The sequence below is a fragment of the Sparassis crispa genome, assembly GCF_003851025.1.
Source record: "Sparassis crispa DNA, contig_000010F, whole genome shotgun sequence".
NCBI lineage: Eukaryota > Fungi > Basidiomycota > Agaricomycetes > Polyporales > Sparassidaceae > Sparassis > Sparassis crispa.
Window position 1 is genome coordinate 444,937 of NW_020939758.1, and position 18,916 is coordinate 463,852.

The 18,916-nt window shown below is 49.8% G+C and overlaps 7 protein-coding genes across 7 annotated transcripts; 5 read left to right on the plus strand and 2 right to left on the minus strand.

Moving 5' to 3' along the window:
* Window positions 1-67: 67 nt before the first annotated feature.
* On the plus strand, window positions 68-1,051 carry SCP_1201430 (hypothetical protein; the record flags this gene model as incomplete). The annotated part of the gene is made up of 1 exon (XM_027763029.1): window positions 68-1,051. One exon carries the CDS (start codon window positions 68-70, stop codon window positions 1,049-1,051), a length of 984 nt encoding a protein of 327 aa, XP_027618830.1.
* A 362-nt stretch (window positions 1,052-1,413) lies between these two features.
* SCP_1201440 (Transposon Tf2-6 polyprotein) lies at window positions 1,414-4,914 on the plus strand (the record flags this gene model as incomplete). Its single annotated transcript, XM_027763030.1, has 1 exon — window positions 1,414-4,914. The coding sequence occupies one exon, from the start codon at window positions 1,414-1,416 to the stop codon at window positions 4,912-4,914; it is 3,501 nt and encodes a 1,166-aa protein (XP_027618831.1).
* Window positions 4,915-5,333: 419 nt separating this feature from the next.
* On the plus strand, window positions 5,334-6,138 carry SCP_1201450 (hypothetical protein; the record flags this gene model as incomplete). Its single annotated transcript, XM_027763031.1, has 2 exons — window positions 5,334-5,841; window positions 5,903-6,138. The coding sequence occupies 2 exons, from the start codon at window positions 5,334-5,336 to the stop codon at window positions 6,136-6,138; spliced, it is 744 nt and encodes a 247-aa protein (XP_027618832.1).
* Window positions 6,139-7,615: 1,477 nt separating this feature from the next.
* On the minus strand, window positions 7,616-8,402 carry SCP_1201460 (cytochrome b5; the record flags this gene model as incomplete). Its single annotated transcript, XM_027763032.1, has 3 exons — window positions 7,616-7,698; window positions 7,748-7,925; window positions 7,980-8,402. The coding sequence occupies 3 exons, from the start codon at window positions 8,400-8,402 to the stop codon at window positions 7,616-7,618; spliced, it is 684 nt and encodes a 227-aa protein (XP_027618833.1).
* Window positions 8,403-8,767: 365 nt separating this feature from the next.
* Window positions 8,768-11,149, minus strand: SCP_1201470 (hypothetical protein; the record flags this gene model as incomplete). Its single annotated transcript, XM_027763033.1, has 3 exons — window positions 8,768-9,046; window positions 9,100-9,246; window positions 9,314-11,149. 3 exons carry the CDS (start codon window positions 11,147-11,149, stop codon window positions 8,768-8,770), a joined length of 2,262 nt encoding a protein of 753 aa, XP_027618834.1.
* Window positions 11,150-11,928: 779 nt separating this feature from the next.
* SCP_1201480 (hypothetical protein) lies at window positions 11,929-12,846 on the plus strand (the record flags this gene model as incomplete). Its single annotated transcript, XM_027763034.1, has 1 exon — window positions 11,929-12,846. One exon carries the CDS (start codon window positions 11,929-11,931, stop codon window positions 12,844-12,846), a length of 918 nt encoding a protein of 305 aa, XP_027618835.1.
* A 3,401-nt stretch (window positions 12,847-16,247) lies between these two features.
* On the plus strand, window positions 16,248-16,403 carry SCP_1201490 (hypothetical protein; the record flags this gene model as incomplete). The annotated part of the gene is made up of 1 exon (XM_027763035.1): window positions 16,248-16,403. The coding sequence occupies one exon, from the start codon at window positions 16,248-16,250 to the stop codon at window positions 16,401-16,403; it is 156 nt and encodes a 51-aa protein (XP_027618836.1).
* Window positions 16,404-18,916: the final 2,513 nt, after the last annotated feature.

Sequence of the window (18,916 nt, forward strand, 5' to 3'; positions counted from 1 at the left end):
CCAGGATCCCGTACCCCAACCAATTCTTGCACCAATCACATCCAATTACATACCACCGATGGCTACCATGGATGAAGGACGTCACCATGTCAGCCAGAAGGAACTTGGTTTTAGAAAACCCGAGATCTTCAACGGTTCAGACCGTTCGAAGCTTAGGGAATTTATAAACCAATGCAAGAATTACATGGCCGGAAACAGCCATGTCTACCAGGAGGACAATCAGAAGATCGCATTCGTGCTATCGCACATGCAAGGAGGAACAGCAGGATCATGGGCACAGAGCTTCATAGAAACGGAACTCACCAATGATGACTTCCTTTCTTATGGGAGTTGGAGAGACTTCATTGCGAATGTGAACAAAGCATTTGGCGATGAAAATATTGAAGAAACCGCTCGTACCTTGCTGCGTAACATCAAGCAAGGAACTCGTACTGCGGACGACTACATTGCCGAATTCCGATCGCTTGAATCCAAGGCGAAACTAGAAGATGCCGGAAATATCGAGTATTTCAAGTGGGGACTTAACGACCCACTCCGACAAAGGATATATGGGATGGAAAGCATGCCCAAGACACTTGACAAGTGGTACGAATACGCCTCGCGGTTTGATAACCAATGGAGATCTGCTCAGATCTTCAAGCGAGGAGCCACTACAACGACGCGAGGAAAGGGCCGATCTGTCCATCGTCCCTACTACTCGGCTTCTGCAAAGGATCCAAACGCGATGGATGTTGATCGTGTCAATATCTCGCGCTTATCCCCAGACGAGCGACAGAAGAGAATGAAAGAAGGATTATGTTTCCTATGCGGAAAGAAGGGCCATATAGCCAACGACAGACAATTTCACCCCCAGTCTGGAAGTTTCACCCGTGCTAGAACGATACAGCCCGGGTTAGACACAGACACGATCACATGGATCAAGAAGATGCGAGAAGACCTCGCACAGAAGAAGGAGACGTTGAAGGAAGAAACCAGAGAGGAACAGATCGCCTATGTGCGAAACGTCTTCAACGACATGACTGACGAAGAACGAACCCAATTGGGTTTTTGAGACGACGGCCACTAGTAATGCATGGACCGTCGCATCTTACCGTATCTCCCCTCGTTATTTGTAACACTAGCGGAAATTCAATCACCGTGAATATTTCGTTGGGAGAGAAGGAAGACGTTACAACAGAAGCCTTGATCGATTCCGGTGCAGCCGAAACGTTCATGAACATTCGTTTTGCGGAAGAAAACAATTTCATCAGATGGGAATTACCGAAACCGATTACAGTTATGAATGCAGATGGCACATCAAATCAAATGGGTACCATTACTCATTGTACCTGGAAGATGATGAAAATCGGAGGAAGGAAGACGCTTACTCGCTTCCTCTTGACCGGCATTGGCAAAGAAAACATACTTCTCGGAATGCCGTGGCTTAAACGCCTCAATCCGATGATCAACTGGGAAACCGGTGACTTTTGGTTTGGTAAAGACGCCAAATGGCCACCGAAACCCACCGTCGAAGATGCACCAGATGAAGGAGCTTCGATTTTCAAGGAAGATGGACTCTCAGAGTTAATCACCACCGAAACTTCCCCTACCTCATTTGGACATTCGGAATCTATCAGAGAAATCATGACCGATAACACTGAGCGTGGCGAGTTACCCGCAGTGCGGAATGATACCAAACCAGATGACCCACCATCAGAACCCCCTATGGATCAGCTCGATGACGACGATCTAGTTATATCCTATATCGCAGGAGAGCCAGTTATTGGGATATTTGAACCCATCAGGAAGGAGTCACCGTTGACGAATGAAGAAACTGAAACCGCAGTCTTCACCATACGAAGAGGCCCCGCCATTGGAAGAATGACACACAGCACTCGATCCCCATTATTCTGTAATGCACAGAATACGGTCTTTTACAAAACATCTGGTAAATCACAAGAATTGGCACAACAGGCACACAAGGAAGCATCAGCTGTAGACAAACCCAAAACCGTCGAGGAGTTGGTCCCCAACTACCTCCACGATTTGAAGTCCGTCTTTGAAAAGAAAGCAGCTGAACGCTTTCCAGAAACCAGACCTTGGGACCACGCCATTGACTTGAAACCCGATTTTATTCCACGTGACTGTAAAGTCTATCCGTTATCGCTCAAAGAGCAAGGAGCGATGGATGACTTCCTGGAAGAAAATCTGCGAAAAGGATACATCCGACCGTCGAAATCTCCCATGGCTTCACCATTTTTCTTCGTAGGAAAGAAGGACGGAGCACTACGTCCCTGTCAGGATTACCGATACCTGAATGAAGGGACGGTGAAGAACGCCTATCCTCTTCCGCTCATCTCTGACCTTATGGATCAATTCAAAGGCGCATCGATCTTTACGAAAATGGATTTACGCTCCGGATATAACAATGTCAGAATCAAAGATGGTGACCAATGGAAGGGCGCATTTAAGACAAATCGCGGACTTTTCGAACCTATGGTCATGTTCTTTGGACTCTGCAACTCCCCGGTGACTTTCCAAATGATGATGAATGCACTCTTCAAGGACATGATCGATGAGGGATGGATAGTCATTTACATGGATGATATCCTCATCTTCTCAAACGATTTGGAAGAACATCACGTTCGAACCCGACGCGTACTCCAACGACTCAAAGACAACGACTTATTCCTTAAACCGGAAAAGTGTTTCTTTGACGTTAAAGAAGTCGAATTCCTAGGCATGATCATTCGAGAAAACTACATTGGCATGGACCCTATCAAACTTAAAGGAATTGCAGAATGGCCTGAACCAAGCACGGTAAAAGGTGTTCGCTCTTTCCTAGGGTTTGGAAACTTCTATCGGAAGTTTATTGCCAACTTCTCGGATATTGCCAAACCATTGACGAATCTTACGCGCACTGCCGCTGGATCTCCACCTTTTGAATGGACAACAGAATGTCAGACAGCTTTCGACACATTGAAGCAACGATTCAGTACCGCCCCAGTACTGTTACTGCCTGACAAAGCAAAACCCTTCGTTGTTGAATCTGACGCTTCCAAGTTTGCTACGGGTGCAGTTTTACGCCAAGCCGATATCAATGGAGACCTCCATCCTTGTGCCTACATTTCACAGACGCTCAATTCAGCTGAACGGAACTACGAAATTTACGACCGCGAACTCCTCGGGATCATTCGAGCCCTCACTGAATGGCGCCATTATCTTGAAGGCTCTCCCCATCCTGTCGAAGTTCGCAGTGATCACAAGAACCTCACGTACTTCCGTACAGCTCAGAAGTTAAACCGCCGACAAGCACGATGGAGTCTCAAATTATCACAATTTGATCTTCACCTCATCCATGTCCCTGGCACTCAGATGATCCAATCTGATGCGCTCTCTCGTCGTAATGGACTCGATGACAGTGAAAGTGACAACGAAGATCGCATTCTTTTACCCAACGCACTATTCATACGATCCATTTCCCCAACACTATTCGACGAAATCAGGAATCACGCAGCAAAAGACCTCATTGTTCACGAAGCCCTCGAAGCGATTGCACACAAAGGGCCATTCCCCATGAAATCATCGCTTTCGGACTGGGAAGTTCGCGATGGTGTCATCCTCTACAAGGGAAAGATTTACGTTCCACCATCCGAAACTCTTCGTCGTGACCTCGTTCGACTACATCACGACTCCCCTGCCATGGGTCACCCTGGAAAGTTCAATACTCTTGAACTGTTACGTCGTGAATTCTGGTGGCCCGGCATGTACACATTTGTCTACAATTATGTTGAAGGCTGTGCCGCCTGCCAACAAATGAAACCGAATACTCATCCAACTCGTATTCCTTTGGAACCAATTCCCGCCGACCCACACGCATTACCATTTTCCTGTTGCACCACCGATTTTATTACCGACCTCCCCGTTTCCAACGGTTTTGATTCAATTATGGTCGTAGTAGACCATGACCTTACGAAGGGGGTGATTCTTACGCCCTGCCTCAAAACGATCACAGCCGAAGGAACGGCCAAGATTTTTCATGACAAAGTATACTCGCGATTTGGATTACCCGACCGAATCATCTCGGATAGAGGACCTCAATACGCATCCAAGGTCTTCCAAGAGTTAAATCGACTACTCCAGATCAGATCGTCAATGAGCACAGCTTATCACTCTCAGACGGACGGAGAAACAGAGCGAGTCAACCAGGAGCTGGAAATCTATCTTCGACTCTATTGCGGAAACAACCCTGAAACGTGGGCCGACCGCCTGCCAGACCTCGAGTTTTGTCATAACACAAGGGAACACTCGGCACGGAAGATGAGCCCATTCCGCATCATGATGGGATACGAACCACGTGGACTCCCTTCCATATTTCCGTCCACGAACATTCCATCGATTGAATCCAGGCTTGACATGTTGCAGAAGATAAGACTAGAAGCACTAGCCATGCACGAGTTAGCCCGACAACAGATGGCGGACCGAGTCAGACAAGGATCGCCGAAGTTTACACTAGGACAGAAGGTCTGGCTAGACTCGAGGAACCTGAAGGTCAATTACGCCTCGCGCAAGATAGCACCAAAGCGTGAGGGGCCATTCGAAATTGTCGAAGTCATCGGACCAGCCAACTATCGTCTCAAACTCCCGAAGACCTGGCGAGTTCATTCCGTATTCCACGCCGCCCTTCTATCTCCTTATCGCGAAAACGACATACATGGTCCGAATTACGTGAACCCACCACCTGATGTCGTTGATAACGAAGAAGAGTACGAAGTCGAAGCCATCCTGAATCACAAGACGCACCGAGGTCATCTGAAGTACTTAGTCAAGTGGAAGGGATATTCTTCAGCAGAAAACTCGTGGGAACCTACCCACAATTTACAGAATGCCAAGCGAATCCTCGATGCATATAAAAGGACCAGGGGAATTCAGTAGAGGAGAAGAAACCCGGAATGACTACCACGACAGTTTTCCTCATTATCTTCCTAATCGTCCTCCACTGCACAACCCTCGCCTTTCTTTGGATCATCCACCGAATCCTTATCAGACGACTTGTCGAACACACACTCTTCACGCGAGACAGCCCGCACGCTAACGGCTGGGGTGATCAGAACGATGCCTGGAACTGATCAGGCGGCTCTTATCTCTGTGGGAATACTCTTTATCGTCCAATGGATTTTCATCTATTTGATTATTACCCGGATCCACGACATTCTATTTCACATCACAGATAACCGCGACCCCCTTAACGACCGAAAGGTATAAAAGGGGGAGAAAACGACATATCATCAATGCCCACTTCCGCTATAGACGACCTTGTTCACAATATACTCGCTGAAGTCGCCTCCACAATTATGAGCATACCCGCATCGCCTACGCTTGTCAATGGAGTACCCTCTCGAGCACAGACACCCTTTATCCGCACCTCGTCGCCCTCACCTTCTATCGAACTCAGTCACGCATCGGACGAACAAGAATTTGCCACACGTCTGGTCTCGGCCATCCGTGTTCCTGTCGACTTCACAGATATCCTCGTCGCCTTACGAAATCGCCCGCAAGATCGACAAGCGGTGGTTTCCATGCAACGAGCATTAGAAATGGTCGAGTGGATGCAGACGGCCAGACAAGAGCTCATCGCAGCAGAAGAAAGGACGAGTAGAGCCCGGACCAGAGTCGACCAAGTCTGGTCGTTGATGCGCAGTACGGTCACTCGTACAGCACAGGAGATTTGGAGGGAGCATGGGGACGAAGACATCGGACACATCCTCGGATACACCACTAATGGAATACCCGCATCCACTCCTCGTTCGTCGCCAGAACCAATTCCCGTTCGACCTCGCCCTCCTCGTTCGCACGTACCCAGTGGACGATCTCCGTTATCCCAACCATCTTTCTCGACTGCATCCACTTCTTCGCGTCGCAGTCATCCCTACAGGAATGGACGTATCCCCGAACAAGGATCACGAACCAGCCGGCGGACATGCTACAGATGTGGAGGAGATCATTATGTTCGCGACTGCCCCCGACGACGATGAAGATCACAATATTTCTTGTGGGACAAGAAACGTTAGACGGGAGCTGATGTTACAACGCTCCCCACTTGTGGCGCGTCTTTTCTTTTTCTTTTCCTTGTTCCCTTTACGATACCAGACCACGTGATCCAACACGTGACTCATTGGAGCGCAACCTCCGATTCTTTACCCAGATGTCCAGAACCCCTAGTCAAGGGTTACACCGGATCCAACTCCGGACCTTCTTCTTATCGCGCATGCAAGACGTGCATGTACGCCTCATCTTTACCTCGTTCTGATACACGACTCGTTATCCCCATTAGTACTGATTGTCTCTCACGACCTTACTCAGCTTTCTCATACATATTACTTCCTCGCTGTTACCTTGCCCAGATATCGTTTCACCTTATCTAGCCAATGAACGATCTCGCATTACTGCGTAGTACTGCGGATACCTTTTGTATAAGTAAACGACCTTGTCGAGCTGGATCCCCATCTCGACCTGGTTACCATTAAACCAGCTTTTCACTTGCCTTTTGACTAAGATCGACCGTCAGTAGCAGACAGCTACTACGAGTCATAAGAACGAACTCTGATTGACCTTCAGTGCGAGGACATCGCCAGAAGTGTCACTTGAACGGACTCGTGTCTTAGACTAAGACCTTGTCTCGTGACGACTCGACTAGACGCTCGTGTTTCGCTGCCGCGTAACAGGTGATTGATCAGCCTGTGTACTGCCTTCTTCCATCTCAGTTTCTTTGCCACTACCAGAAGTGTGAGGTTTATCATCAGAATAGCAGATTTCTCTCATTAAGTGTACCTACATCCATGTTATGGGACATCAGCATCATGCATTGGTTCTGACTATAGGTAGAAGGCTTAGAAAAGTGGGAAGGAATGGCATCTTGATGCTGCACTGCCTGTACACAAGACTCATCAGTTTGTGCCATGAAGGTACTGTAGATGTAGTGGCAACTCGAGAGCCAGTAGTGGAGACTGTGGGGGAGGACCAGATCAACCAGTATCCTTAGGAAGTAATGAGACTGTCTGCCCAATGACGACTGGATGACTGGATGCCGCCATGAGGAAGAGAGCGAGTCGGAAAGAAGCACACACATGAGATTGACGAAGTAGAGAGCAAGGAGCGTATGCAAGACATCGACGAAGATAGTGATGGCCAGACACTGATGAGGTCAATGACGAATATGCTGGTGAAGAGGGATAGGCCTGCTCCCACTTAAATCATCAAGACAAGTATAAAGGAGAGATGTCAGACAGAACCGGAGCCGCGTTGCCGGATGGAGCACAGCTTCGAGATGGTGCTGCTGAAGAATATGCTCAGAATCAGGTCGGGTACTATTTTGTTTCTCATTGCGAGAGTATGTCCTATCCACACGAATGGACATCAAATAATCACAAACTGTGAAATGCAAAGTGAGTTCAGCGTGGCCGCGATGAATAACAAACGAATGGCCCTCCTGCGCCCGCTCGGACTGCCGCACGAGTTACGGTACGTTACCGAAACTGTATGATATAAATTAATTGCCGATATGGGACATGAAGGTATCCTGGACCGTCCGTAGAAGATGGCAGCATTATATAGGCGAAGTTCCAAAGCCGCCGAGCTACGACGAGGGCTCCGCCGTGAGGAACCCTACCATGCAACCATCTAGCATGTAATCTAGGTTCACCCAAGCATGAGTCAGTGCTAATCCCGGGTCAGTCAACAATTCATCGGACATGTAATTCTTACTCACCGAAAAGCTTGCTACCATCCCGTCCGGCAACCCTCATAAGCTCCCTCTCCCCGCCAGGATGATATGAGAGATATGGTGTGATATTGTACACCTTCCCGTTAAACACAGCCCACGCATCTTCCCTCTTATTATGCCGCCTCAGCATAGAAGGAGTTACACGAAGAAATGTATCCACGCCCTGGAGTTAGTCATCGTTCAGCGAACATCCAACATCCTTCCGTCAATAACGCACCCTCAAATCCTGGCCGGACTTCTTCAGGTTCGCCCAATCCAACGGACCATGCCCCGGAGCCAAAGCTACCTTCCCTCGCTTGGATGACTTCGCTGGAGGCTTGATGGTCGTTAGTGGGACAGCCAATGAGCCACTCGAGATGCCAGGCTGTCGCTGGGCGAGCAGAGGTGGTGGTGGCGGAAGCATCGGCTGGGTGTCTGTGAGAATCATGGGAATGCCATTCTCCGTGAATTTGTCGGATGCAATGCGTTGCGCACTGTTCACGCTAGGGAAAGAGGGAGGCATGTCGTCTGTGTCGTCTCCTCCGTGGATCGTCTCGGTGTCACCGTCTGAATCATGCGGGGCGCTCTCGACGATGGAGGGCGTGTTTGGGACATCCGATGGTGTTTGTGCATAGAGCCAACTGCGAAGATAAGACGCCATGGAGTGGGAGGTCAGCCTAGGTCAGCCTGAGCTGATGCCACCAGTAGGATCATTTTGTAAGCGGTCGCTGATCTTGGATCTCAGATAACGATCTTACCACTACGCCTCACCTGTGCAATCGTCCTTGCGCCAAGTAACGCTGACTCCATGTAATGGTTGACAATCTCTTTTGCGCTGGTGATAATCACGCCCGTAAGGTTAGAATATTTAAATCCACGGAGAACGTACAGGGCCGAGGGAAAACTTTTCACCAATGGCCAGTCGACTCTACCCGCATCGAACCAATGGCCAACAAAGTACACGACTGGGACATCAATCCGATAAGACAAAAATTCCACCAATGTCAACCGACTATCCACACTAGATCAACTGAAACCTCTCCGGCCCTCCTCACCACGATCTGTGTCCGAGCGCCGCCTCTTCCGTCCTTGCATGAGTAATAACTGCGGCACAGTGAAGTACCTCTCGATCGGCGGCCTACGGTTTCTGGGTGGCTCCGGGCGATACGGTGACTGGACACTCGCATGATCAGCCGTATTTGAGGGACTAGTTGGGTTAGAATGCACAAGGGCATCTATCGACATCGCAGTCCCCCCGCTTGTCCTATGCTCCCTTTGGCCGGCGACCCACGGCGCTTTCTTGTACTGTGTGAGATAATCGATCAGTGCTGAGTAATACGACGAGCGCAGCGACTGACAGTCTCTAGCTCGGGTTTTCCTCTCCATCGCGCCACAGCCTCACAGAATCGGACCGCTGCGCGCTCGACAACCTCACCGGGAAACTGCCATGCAAGATCCTCCATGTGCGTCGCCAGGTCAGGGGTGGAGCCTGGTACATCATAGAACTGTATGACAAAGTGTAAATTGAGTCGATATACAAGACCGCAACAACACACGCTAGACGAGACTTACCCGTGACAACCTATCCTTCATCTCCATCTCATACTCGAGCTCTCCACCTTCCCTCCGATAATAAGGAGCACCGCCTGGACCGACACCGACGTCTCTGAGCGACGGGAACAGCACGCGGGCAGTATCTTCCAGGTCTGGGAGGTCGTCAGGGTCAAATGCAGTGAAATCGTTATCCTCCTCTCGTTCTTTATCGACATTCTGCTCGTTACCATTCTCACGACTCATTGCCCCTCCCTGATTTCCATTCGTCGCCTGGGGAGGGTGCGACTTAAGTGGCACCATACCGAGACCGACGCCGAGGAGGACTTCCAGCGGCTCGGTGCCTCTCCACCCAGCGGACATGTACCCCTCGAAAACAGCCCGTGTAAGGAGGCCTGCCAATAGAAAGTACCATTCCCGCGACGGGCGCAGAGCATGGTAGAACATCCCCGCTTCTGCAGCCAACTGGCGCTGCCCGAGGGGGCGAGGAGACATGAGACCACGGGGAGCGGACGAGCTGGCTGCCTGTGCCTGTGGTGCTGACGCGCCGTCCTCACCCCGACTCTCTCCGCCATCCAAGGAAATGCGATCTTCTGTAGCCTCTCTCCCTAGCTCCATGGCGACGAGTGCACTCAGCCGCATGAAGCGCACGATGAGCTCAGCAAGCTTCGTATTGCTCATGGCATTTGCGTCGCTTGCCGCAGACGCCGCGCCAGATGGCCGGCGTAACACCGTCCCTCGAGGACCAGGTCGCGCCAGCCCAGAGCCGATCCCGCTCCCGTCTTGCCAACCCGTGACGCCCCCGACGAGTGCACCGCTGGACTGGTTGCCCATGTCATCTGGGCTACTGCCCGTGCTCGATACCGTGCGCCCCGGTACGCTGCGTCCGCGAGAAGATCCCCCGCCGCGGCTGGACGTCTGCGATTTGGACTCGACACATATTTCGCAACCCATGTGCAGATGCCGCGGACAGCGCAGTGACGGAGGCGAGTTCTGGTTGTCCTCCTCGGCACCTACGTTGTACAGTGAGCGAATGTAGTCACTTGGGTGAGGTCTGCGCGTCGTAGAGGATGGGGAGCGGTGGTTGGCCGAGGCCGAGGATATGGCCGCGAGCGGAACGAGTGCCGAAGGTAGAACGGGTGGAGCAGACATCTGTGCGGAGGGGTGACGGCCGAGAGGAATAGGAGCGCGTCGGGAGAAAAGATCGTTGACGACAGTCGCGAGTGCTAGTCGGAGGCGCACGCCGTTAGGGAGGGTATGCTGGTGAAGAGGGGCGGCCTGAGGACGTAACTGCGGAGACGTAGGGGTTTCGAGCATGTCATCCGGGTGAAGAGGTGGAACCTGTGGTGGCTGGTCGAGTATCGATGTCGCCACCTTCTCTACGCTTTCGGCTCGCAGTCTCAGACTCCTTGCCAATTGCAAGTCTTGCCTCTCGAACCGCTCCTCCTCTTCGTCGCCGTGGGGATGACCGGGCCCACCTGCTCTCGCTTTGAGTACATTCACATCTTCTCCGTCGCTATAGACTTCCTCCTCCTCTTCGTAGTTTTCGGGCCGCTCCCTGTGTGCATAGTTAGACGTGGACGGGCCGCCTGTGCGGTCAGTCATGCCGAGCTCTGCCCGAGCCTGCGCGAAGCGTGTGCGCCCATGAACCCAGAGGAGATGGTCAATGATTAGCGTCCTCGTAGACTTCTCCCTCGGTGGGATGGAATGCAAATGGTGGGCGTGTTTGTGTGCGGGGGCTTTAAACGGTGCACCGTTATTCGCGCCCGGGTTTGGAATAGGTATCCGGTGCATCATAGGAGACGACGACTGCTGTCGCTGATAGTCATGAGCACTACCGTAGCCTAGCAGCGACATTTCGGCCGAGTTCGATTGAGTACGATGACCTGTATAACCGTTGAGACTAGGAAAGCGGCAAATCCAAGTTCGTAACAACCTGTGCGACTCACCTACAATGCCCCTCAACCAGAGATAGGTAAAGCAGTGAATAAACTCTCGGGGACTCCGTGGATTACTACAATGGAAATTAAGATGCCTCTATGTGAATTCTGAGTCGCTCACCGACCTATGTAGTGCGGGTGTTGCGGGCGTTTAGCCTTGGTCCTTTCGAGCAGCTTGTGCGCACGAGAGAGGTTTGGTGTGGACGTGGACGTGGACTCTCTGGTGTGAACGGCCAGTGACTGGTGCGAATATTCCAAGCCAGCGTTTGACTAGCGCTAAAGATCGGAATTTGCCGATAGACTTCTGGAACGATCGTTCTTGGCGCGGTCTTGACACCCACCCCGACGATGACCGAGTGTTCTTTGTCCAAGTGCAGTTTTCGCATATTATTGTTGGGAATGCCCGGAGGAAGCGATCCGAGGGCACCCATGCCGCCACAGCGGGGAATGATTATGTAAGGGAACTTTATATAGAATGTATATAAAGAAATCTATTTCGGGAACCCGGCTGAGTAATCGGGTCTTCCCTTCATCCGAGACATCATCGCGATATTCTCTGGGAATTTACCTATTATTCTCAACAGGTTATGAGCCCCGAGACCGTCTAAACCTCGGACTTGTATCCTACTGCTGCTAACAACCAATAAAACTATCCTCACCCATACGAGAAAAACTACCCCTATTCCGGGCGACACGATGTCGAATGACGACAAGGACATTCCGAACAGTATGTATCGGATCCATCCTCTGAAGGAGGACAACTGGATGCCGTGGAAGAGGCGCATGACTGCATTCCTGGATGAGAAGAAGCTTCTCGGCTATGTCACCGGTGAGATACAGAAACCAGAGCCGAGCGCTAATCCGGATACCAGAGAAGCGCACGATGCCGAGATTCAGAAGTGGGGCGAGAAGGATCAGAGGGCAAGGAATTTGATCATCATGTGCCTGGACGATGCACAAGTGATTCATACGGAAGGAGTGATAATGGCGCATCATATATGGGATCTGCTTCGCACGGTAAAGGAGCCGAAAGGACAACATGGGATTATAGCGTTGAGTCGAGTTTTCTACGATTACCATGCTGACGAAGGTGTGAATATCCCGCAGCACATCGCCAAGCTTCGGGAGATACGTGAACAATTACAGATGATGGGAAAGCAAATAACGGATGCAGATTTTAATGGGATCCTCATCAAGTCCCTGCCCAGCAGCTGGGACTCGTATACGGCGTCATACACTGGCACGATGAGTTCTCAGCCAAACTCTCCGCCAATGACGACACCAGAATTGATCGCTGTAGTCATCAGCGAATATAGGTGCCGTCTCGACCGCGATCAGCATGTTGAGCCAGAGCAAGTGCTTACTGCCCAGAGCCAGAAGCGGAAGCGAGACTTGATCAAGAAATGTTCCATCTGTCATAAGATGGGACACATGGCTGGCGAATGCTGGAACCGAGGCAAGCCCATCTGTTCCAATTGTGGAAAGTTCGGGCATGTTGGGAAAGATTGTTGGGCCAAAGGCGGCGGCAAGGAGGGACAAGCGCCTTCCAGAGCTGGACCATCCAATGCCCCATATCGAGGTGCATCATCTGGAGAACCTCCATACAAGCACTGAAAATTCGAGCAGATGCGCGATGCTGGTGGCAAAGGCAAAGACAGAGCACATGTTGCACGCAAGAATGATAAAGAAGATCGCGATAGCGATATTGTATTCTTAGGCACTAGCTCGGGGAATGAAGATTTCGATTCCTTCTACGACTGGTATGCCGATTCAGCGACAACGTCGCATGTCGCGAAAAATCGCGATATATTCTTAACCTACAAACCCCTCGAGCATCACACAATAAGCGGACTTGGCACTGTCCAAGCCTACGGACGGGGGACCATACAGCTCGAAGGTAAGGTAGGTAATAGAAAAATAAAGTTCCAATTACGCGATGTGCTATATGCACCATGATCCCCATGCAATCTACTTTCAATACCAAGACTTGACGAAGCCGGTGGCCGAACAGTCATGGGAGATCGGCGCGCAATCTTAATCGATCACCATGGAAAAACCCTCGCTGTCGCCAAAATGAAAGGTAGATTATATTTATTACACGCCCGAGCGGTTAAGCCGCAACAAGGGAGTGCATACATAGTGTCCGAGAATGACCCGCGCACCTGGGAAGAGTGGCATCGATCGTATGGACACATCAGCAAAGCCGCGCTACAAACTTTGCAGCACGACCATTTAGTCGAGGGCTTACAATTTCTGCCCAGCCCGGCCAATATCGAATGCGCTGCATGCATTCAGGGAAAGGCATCAAAGAAGTCATTCCCTAAAGCGGCAAGTGGGAGAAGCCATCAGCCTGGTGAGTTTACACATACCGATGTCTGGGGCCCAGTGCAGACCGCCGCAATAGGCGGGTGGAGATATTTTGTAACCTTCACAGATGATTACACATGATGAAGCACAGTCGTGTTTACCAAAATGAAGGACGAAACTACAGACAAGGTAAAGAATTATATGATCTACCTTGATCAACATTTTGGGAACAAACCGCGAAAACTCTGCATAGACAATGGGCGAGAATATATTAACACCGAATTAACGAATTGGTGTGCCGCCCATGGGATTGAGATAGAGATGACTGCGCCGTACTCTCCATCCCAAAATGGAGTTGCAGAGCATCTCAATCGAACGCTACTTGCCCTCGTGAGATTAATGATTTACACAAAGGATCTACCACATTATCTATGGGCCGAGGCTGTATCACATGCAGCCTACATCAAAAATTGAGCACCCACCAGCGCGCTTGACCATGCCACCCCTGAAGAGAAGTGGAACCAATCAAAGCCAAATATATCTCATTTATGAGAATTTGGCAGCGTCGTTTGGGTTCTCACAGAGGACATCACACTCTCGAAGCTTGCACCAAGAGCCAATAAATATATATTTGTTGGCTATGTAGACGGGCCGAACACTATTAAATATTACGATGTCAAAATGCGTCAAATAAAAATGATGCGAAACTACCACTTCACTAACCGGAATCCATCTCCAAATAATGCGACATCGCGTGAGGGAGAAGGGCCCGATGCTCTGCAATCGAGGACTGCAAATGTGCAGCGCGAGGGGGAGTCTTCAGATTTAGGGGGAGATGTGCTACAGTCCTCCATCAATAACCCGCTAAAGCACAGACGCAAAGAAGACGAGGATAGAGACACACCCAATGAGAACGAGCCCAGGTGAAGCAAGCGCGTAACTGTCAGACCAGATTACCAGTTGCTAAATGATCTCGACGCTGATGCTAAAGATAATGCGGATGCAGACGCCGAGGATAATGATAGCACATCAATCGCCAATCTCATATATGTAGCGATGAGTGAAGAAAACATGGAGGCCAATGAGCCTAAATCACTCAATGATGCAAAAAACTCATCTGAATGGCCGAAGTGGGAAACAGCTGTTCAAGTGGAACTCGAGCAACTAGATAACATGGGCACTTGGGAGTTAGTAGACTTACCCCAAGGAAGAACTCCGGTAGGTAACAAATGGGTCCTAGTAAAGAAAACAAATAGAGAGAGAGAGGTAATTAAATTCAAAGCGTGTTTGGTCGCTAAAGGCTACTCACAGATTCCGGGAATGGACTACATGGAAACATATTCCCTGGTGGTCTGTCTCAAGACAATCTGCACAATTCTCGGGCTAGCTGCAATTCTTGACTGGGATATCCAACAGATGGACGTCAAGGGTGCATACCTGAATGGCATCCTAAAAGAGGAAATTTATATGCGCCAGCTGGAGGGATTTAGCGATGGAACACACCGAGTATGCTGCATGCGAAAAACCCTCTATGGACTCAAACAAGCTGGACGTGAATGGAATATAATACTGAACTGCAAATTACTTGACGTGGGATTCAGACGACTATTCACGGACCCATGCACATACATCAGGACAAGAGATGGAAAAACAGAGATCGTCACTGTATGAGTGGACAATTTATTACTGTTTACAAATGATCGCGACCTCATGGACCATCTGAAAAAGAAACTCCAAAGTATGTTTGAAGTTACTGATCTAGGCTAGCCCAAGAAGATCGTAGGGATAGAAATTGAGCGAAACTGAGAAAAGAAAACAATAAAGGTATCACAAAACAAATATATTGATTCTATCCTACGAAGACACGGACTTGAGAATGCGAACCCGGTAGGGACACCTCTCAATCTGAATGTCACCCTCGAGAAGGACGAGAATGACGCAAATGAGGCGCCAAACTGAGACAGCGGATACACTTTGTTGATCAGATCTCTGATGTATGCCACTAGTAGCCACATGACTGGATATCGCATATGCCATCCAAAGATTGAGCTCGTTCACTGTTATAAAGCTTCTCTCCGAGGAACGCACAGATGACTTCCGGCTTTACCTTTACCAATCATGTGACAATGATGTCACAGTGCCTAGACTGACCACGTGATAATGACATCACCAACCACATGACCATAATGTCATCATGGTCATCACCCTTATCTATCCAGCACGGATCTACCTGATCATCTGACGATGTGCACCTTGTGCGCAAGGCTTGGATCCTCTTCCTATCACACATGCGACAAAGGCATGTTTGCCTCACCTTTGCCTTACTCTTATGATATAGATACCGAACCTCATGGGCATGGCCCTAGACCCTGATACATGCGCTAGATGCATGACGACCTCGCTGCTGCCTTGTCTTTGCAGCATGACCTTAACTCCATATGGACAGATTGTCTCTCACGCAGAGTCATGACTGACTCAGCATTCTCATGACCGTGGAACAGGTGTACGAACCCTGTACCCTTGTACTGATGCCGATGTTTCACCTTGACTAACACGGACATTGTATTACTTAAGCATAGATGCTTGTAGACATATATAAGAACCCCCTGTAGTAGACAGATTCCTTAATCAGAATCTACCCATCATAGACTCGTAAACCCTGTGTGGGGGCTCCTTGGACTCGTACCACCACTTGGTCGAGTTTTCCCATGCTCGTCATTGAGCAAAGAGAGGGCGCACCGTCTGGTGCTCCCAGCCAGATCGACTCTCACAATCAGAGAGCCGTAGGTGAAGCCACAGCCAGGTCGGACGAGGTATCCCTCATCGTCGTCGATCCCGTCGTCGCCATTGGCACCAGGATCTGACCATCCACTGACAATCCCCTGGTACATCTGAGTCAATCTCGATGCATCCATCCCTTCTGTGACCGAACCACACCGCTATATTTATCGAGGCTCACCATCGGCTGGTTTCGAGCCATGCTCATCTGTTTGCATTCACCACGGCACCTCATCCAACCCATGGCCAGGCCCCGCCATTTTAGACACACACAGCACACGCACGACACCCCTACAACCTTGCCCTGTTAGCTCGGCATGCCCTAGTCTACTCTCTCCCGGGCCTTTGCTGGGAAGACTCGTAGGTGAGCTGCTGGTCCGAAAGGACACTTACTGTATGGACCGGTGATCACCGCATCTTAGCACAGCTGTTTGCTTGTTGCGATATATAAATATGGAATTCATCATCATCATCATCGTAAACCCTGTGTCCCGCCGGACCTCTCCTGGGCTTGTGTTGTGCCAGACCGGCATGACTAGATGGCAAGGAGATCCGGTTAGGTTGATGCTTGTTGGGCTGGTCGACTCTTGGGTTCCCCACTTGCGTGCGTCCCATGTAACATTCACAGCTAGGCTGAACCTGACCCACTGGACAGCCGCCAAATGCATGCTCTGCTACTTAGCAGGCACACGGGAGGCCAGAATAGTATACAGTCCGGTGGACAATGAAGGGCGCGATACAGATGTGCTCATCGGATATACAGATGCAGATTTTGTAAACAATGTTTGCGACTGCAAATCTATTTCAGGATACATCTACAAAGTAGAAAGGGGCACGATAACGTGGAGTTCGAAGAAGCAAACAACGGTCGCTTCTTCGTCCACAGAGGCAGAATATATGAAATCCGCTCTGGGAGCAAGGGAAGGCTGGGAAGCCATATGGCTATGAAATCTATTTAAGGAAATAGGCTTTGACCAGGAACAGCTGATGATTGTCTACGGGGACAACATGACTGCGATCTCAATTGCCCATGATCCACAGTATCATGCGTGCTCAAAACATTTTGATATAAAGTATCATTATGTACGAGAAAAGATAAATGACGGGAAAATGGAAATAATCTACTGCCCTACAGAAGATATGGTAGCTGATATTTTTACCAAACCCCTCGCGAAGTCAAGGCACCAAAAGCTTATGGAAATGCTTGGAATGCCCATTGGCCTGAGGGGGAGTGTTGGGAATGCCCGGAGGAAGCGATCCGAGGGCACCCATGGAGCCCACCACAGCGGGGAATGATTATGTAAGGGAACTTTATATAGAATGTATATAAAGAAATCTATTTCGGGAACCCGGCTGAGTAATTGGGTCTTCCCTTCATCCGAGACATCATCGCGATATTCTCAACAATTATAGAGTGCACAAGTTGGCCTAACTTCCTTGCAGAACTCATGGTGTTTGATGGCGAACGGTAAGTGCTCTAACCGATGCACACTGAGGAAAGACTTCGGCCGGATTATAGGTAATTGAATACATCGCAGTGGAATTATACAAGAAACTACTATGCCTCACAAGATCGTCGGCATGCCACCCAAGTTGGCACCTCACTCAATTCACCCTTTCCCCTGCCTTTACGACTTAGTTATCTCTTATATGTATGATTTTATAGTAATACATCATTCTTGAGGTCGAACAAGCTCAAATGGATCAGTATTGGAGGAGTCCCTTCTTGACCTGCAATGTCACGTGAACTCACGCTGGCTAGTCACTGGGGGAAGTCTGTCACAAGCATCGGCAGTGGGGTTTCAAGTGGTGGTGTCCACCATGACACGGTCACGACCGTCGCATCCTGACAGCACACTTCACGTCCATCAATCCATGCGCAATGCACATTGATGCCACGAGCATCACGCCTGCAGAGCACCTAAGATCCAACATATGAGTCGCGTATGCAGGCTGCAGTTGAAGGTGTGTGTGCGGGTACTTATAGGTCTATCACAGAGGCCGCCTGGAAGGAGAATGTGAGTGACAATGCACCGAAAGTGCTCTGATTTTCTGAAGAATCATGCTTAGGTGACACGGCAGACACTGCAAGACAGGGTTCTCCGTCGGCACACTTCACATCAGCAGTCTTGAATACAGAATCAACTGCTTAACCCTGCACAAGAAACTGTAATCTTGGACTGGTGTACTCACCAGGGTTTTTCTGCAATGCCGTTTAGCAAGAATAGCCTTTGCGTGCACATCTTTGAGCTTACCGGAAAGCATCCAGGACGTCACTGGCCTGAAAACTTTCTAAGGTGGCATGCAAAGGCACTCGTTGCAGCAAGGCCTAGTGGTTTAAATCCAAAATGGGCCAACAACTTCAATAAGTCTACGATTACCAGCTATCTTGAAATGCGAAGGTCACTGGATGACAGGTTCAGTAGCATACCTCCACAGAATATCTGGAACATGGATGAGAAGGGCATTCAGTTGGGTGGAGGTTGCAAGCATGACGGGATGAAGTTCTTTTACGTACGGGTTCAGAGGGAGCGTTATCGCATCCGGAGTGATAATCTCGAGTTAGTAACCATCATTGAATGTGTCTCTGCATCAGGAG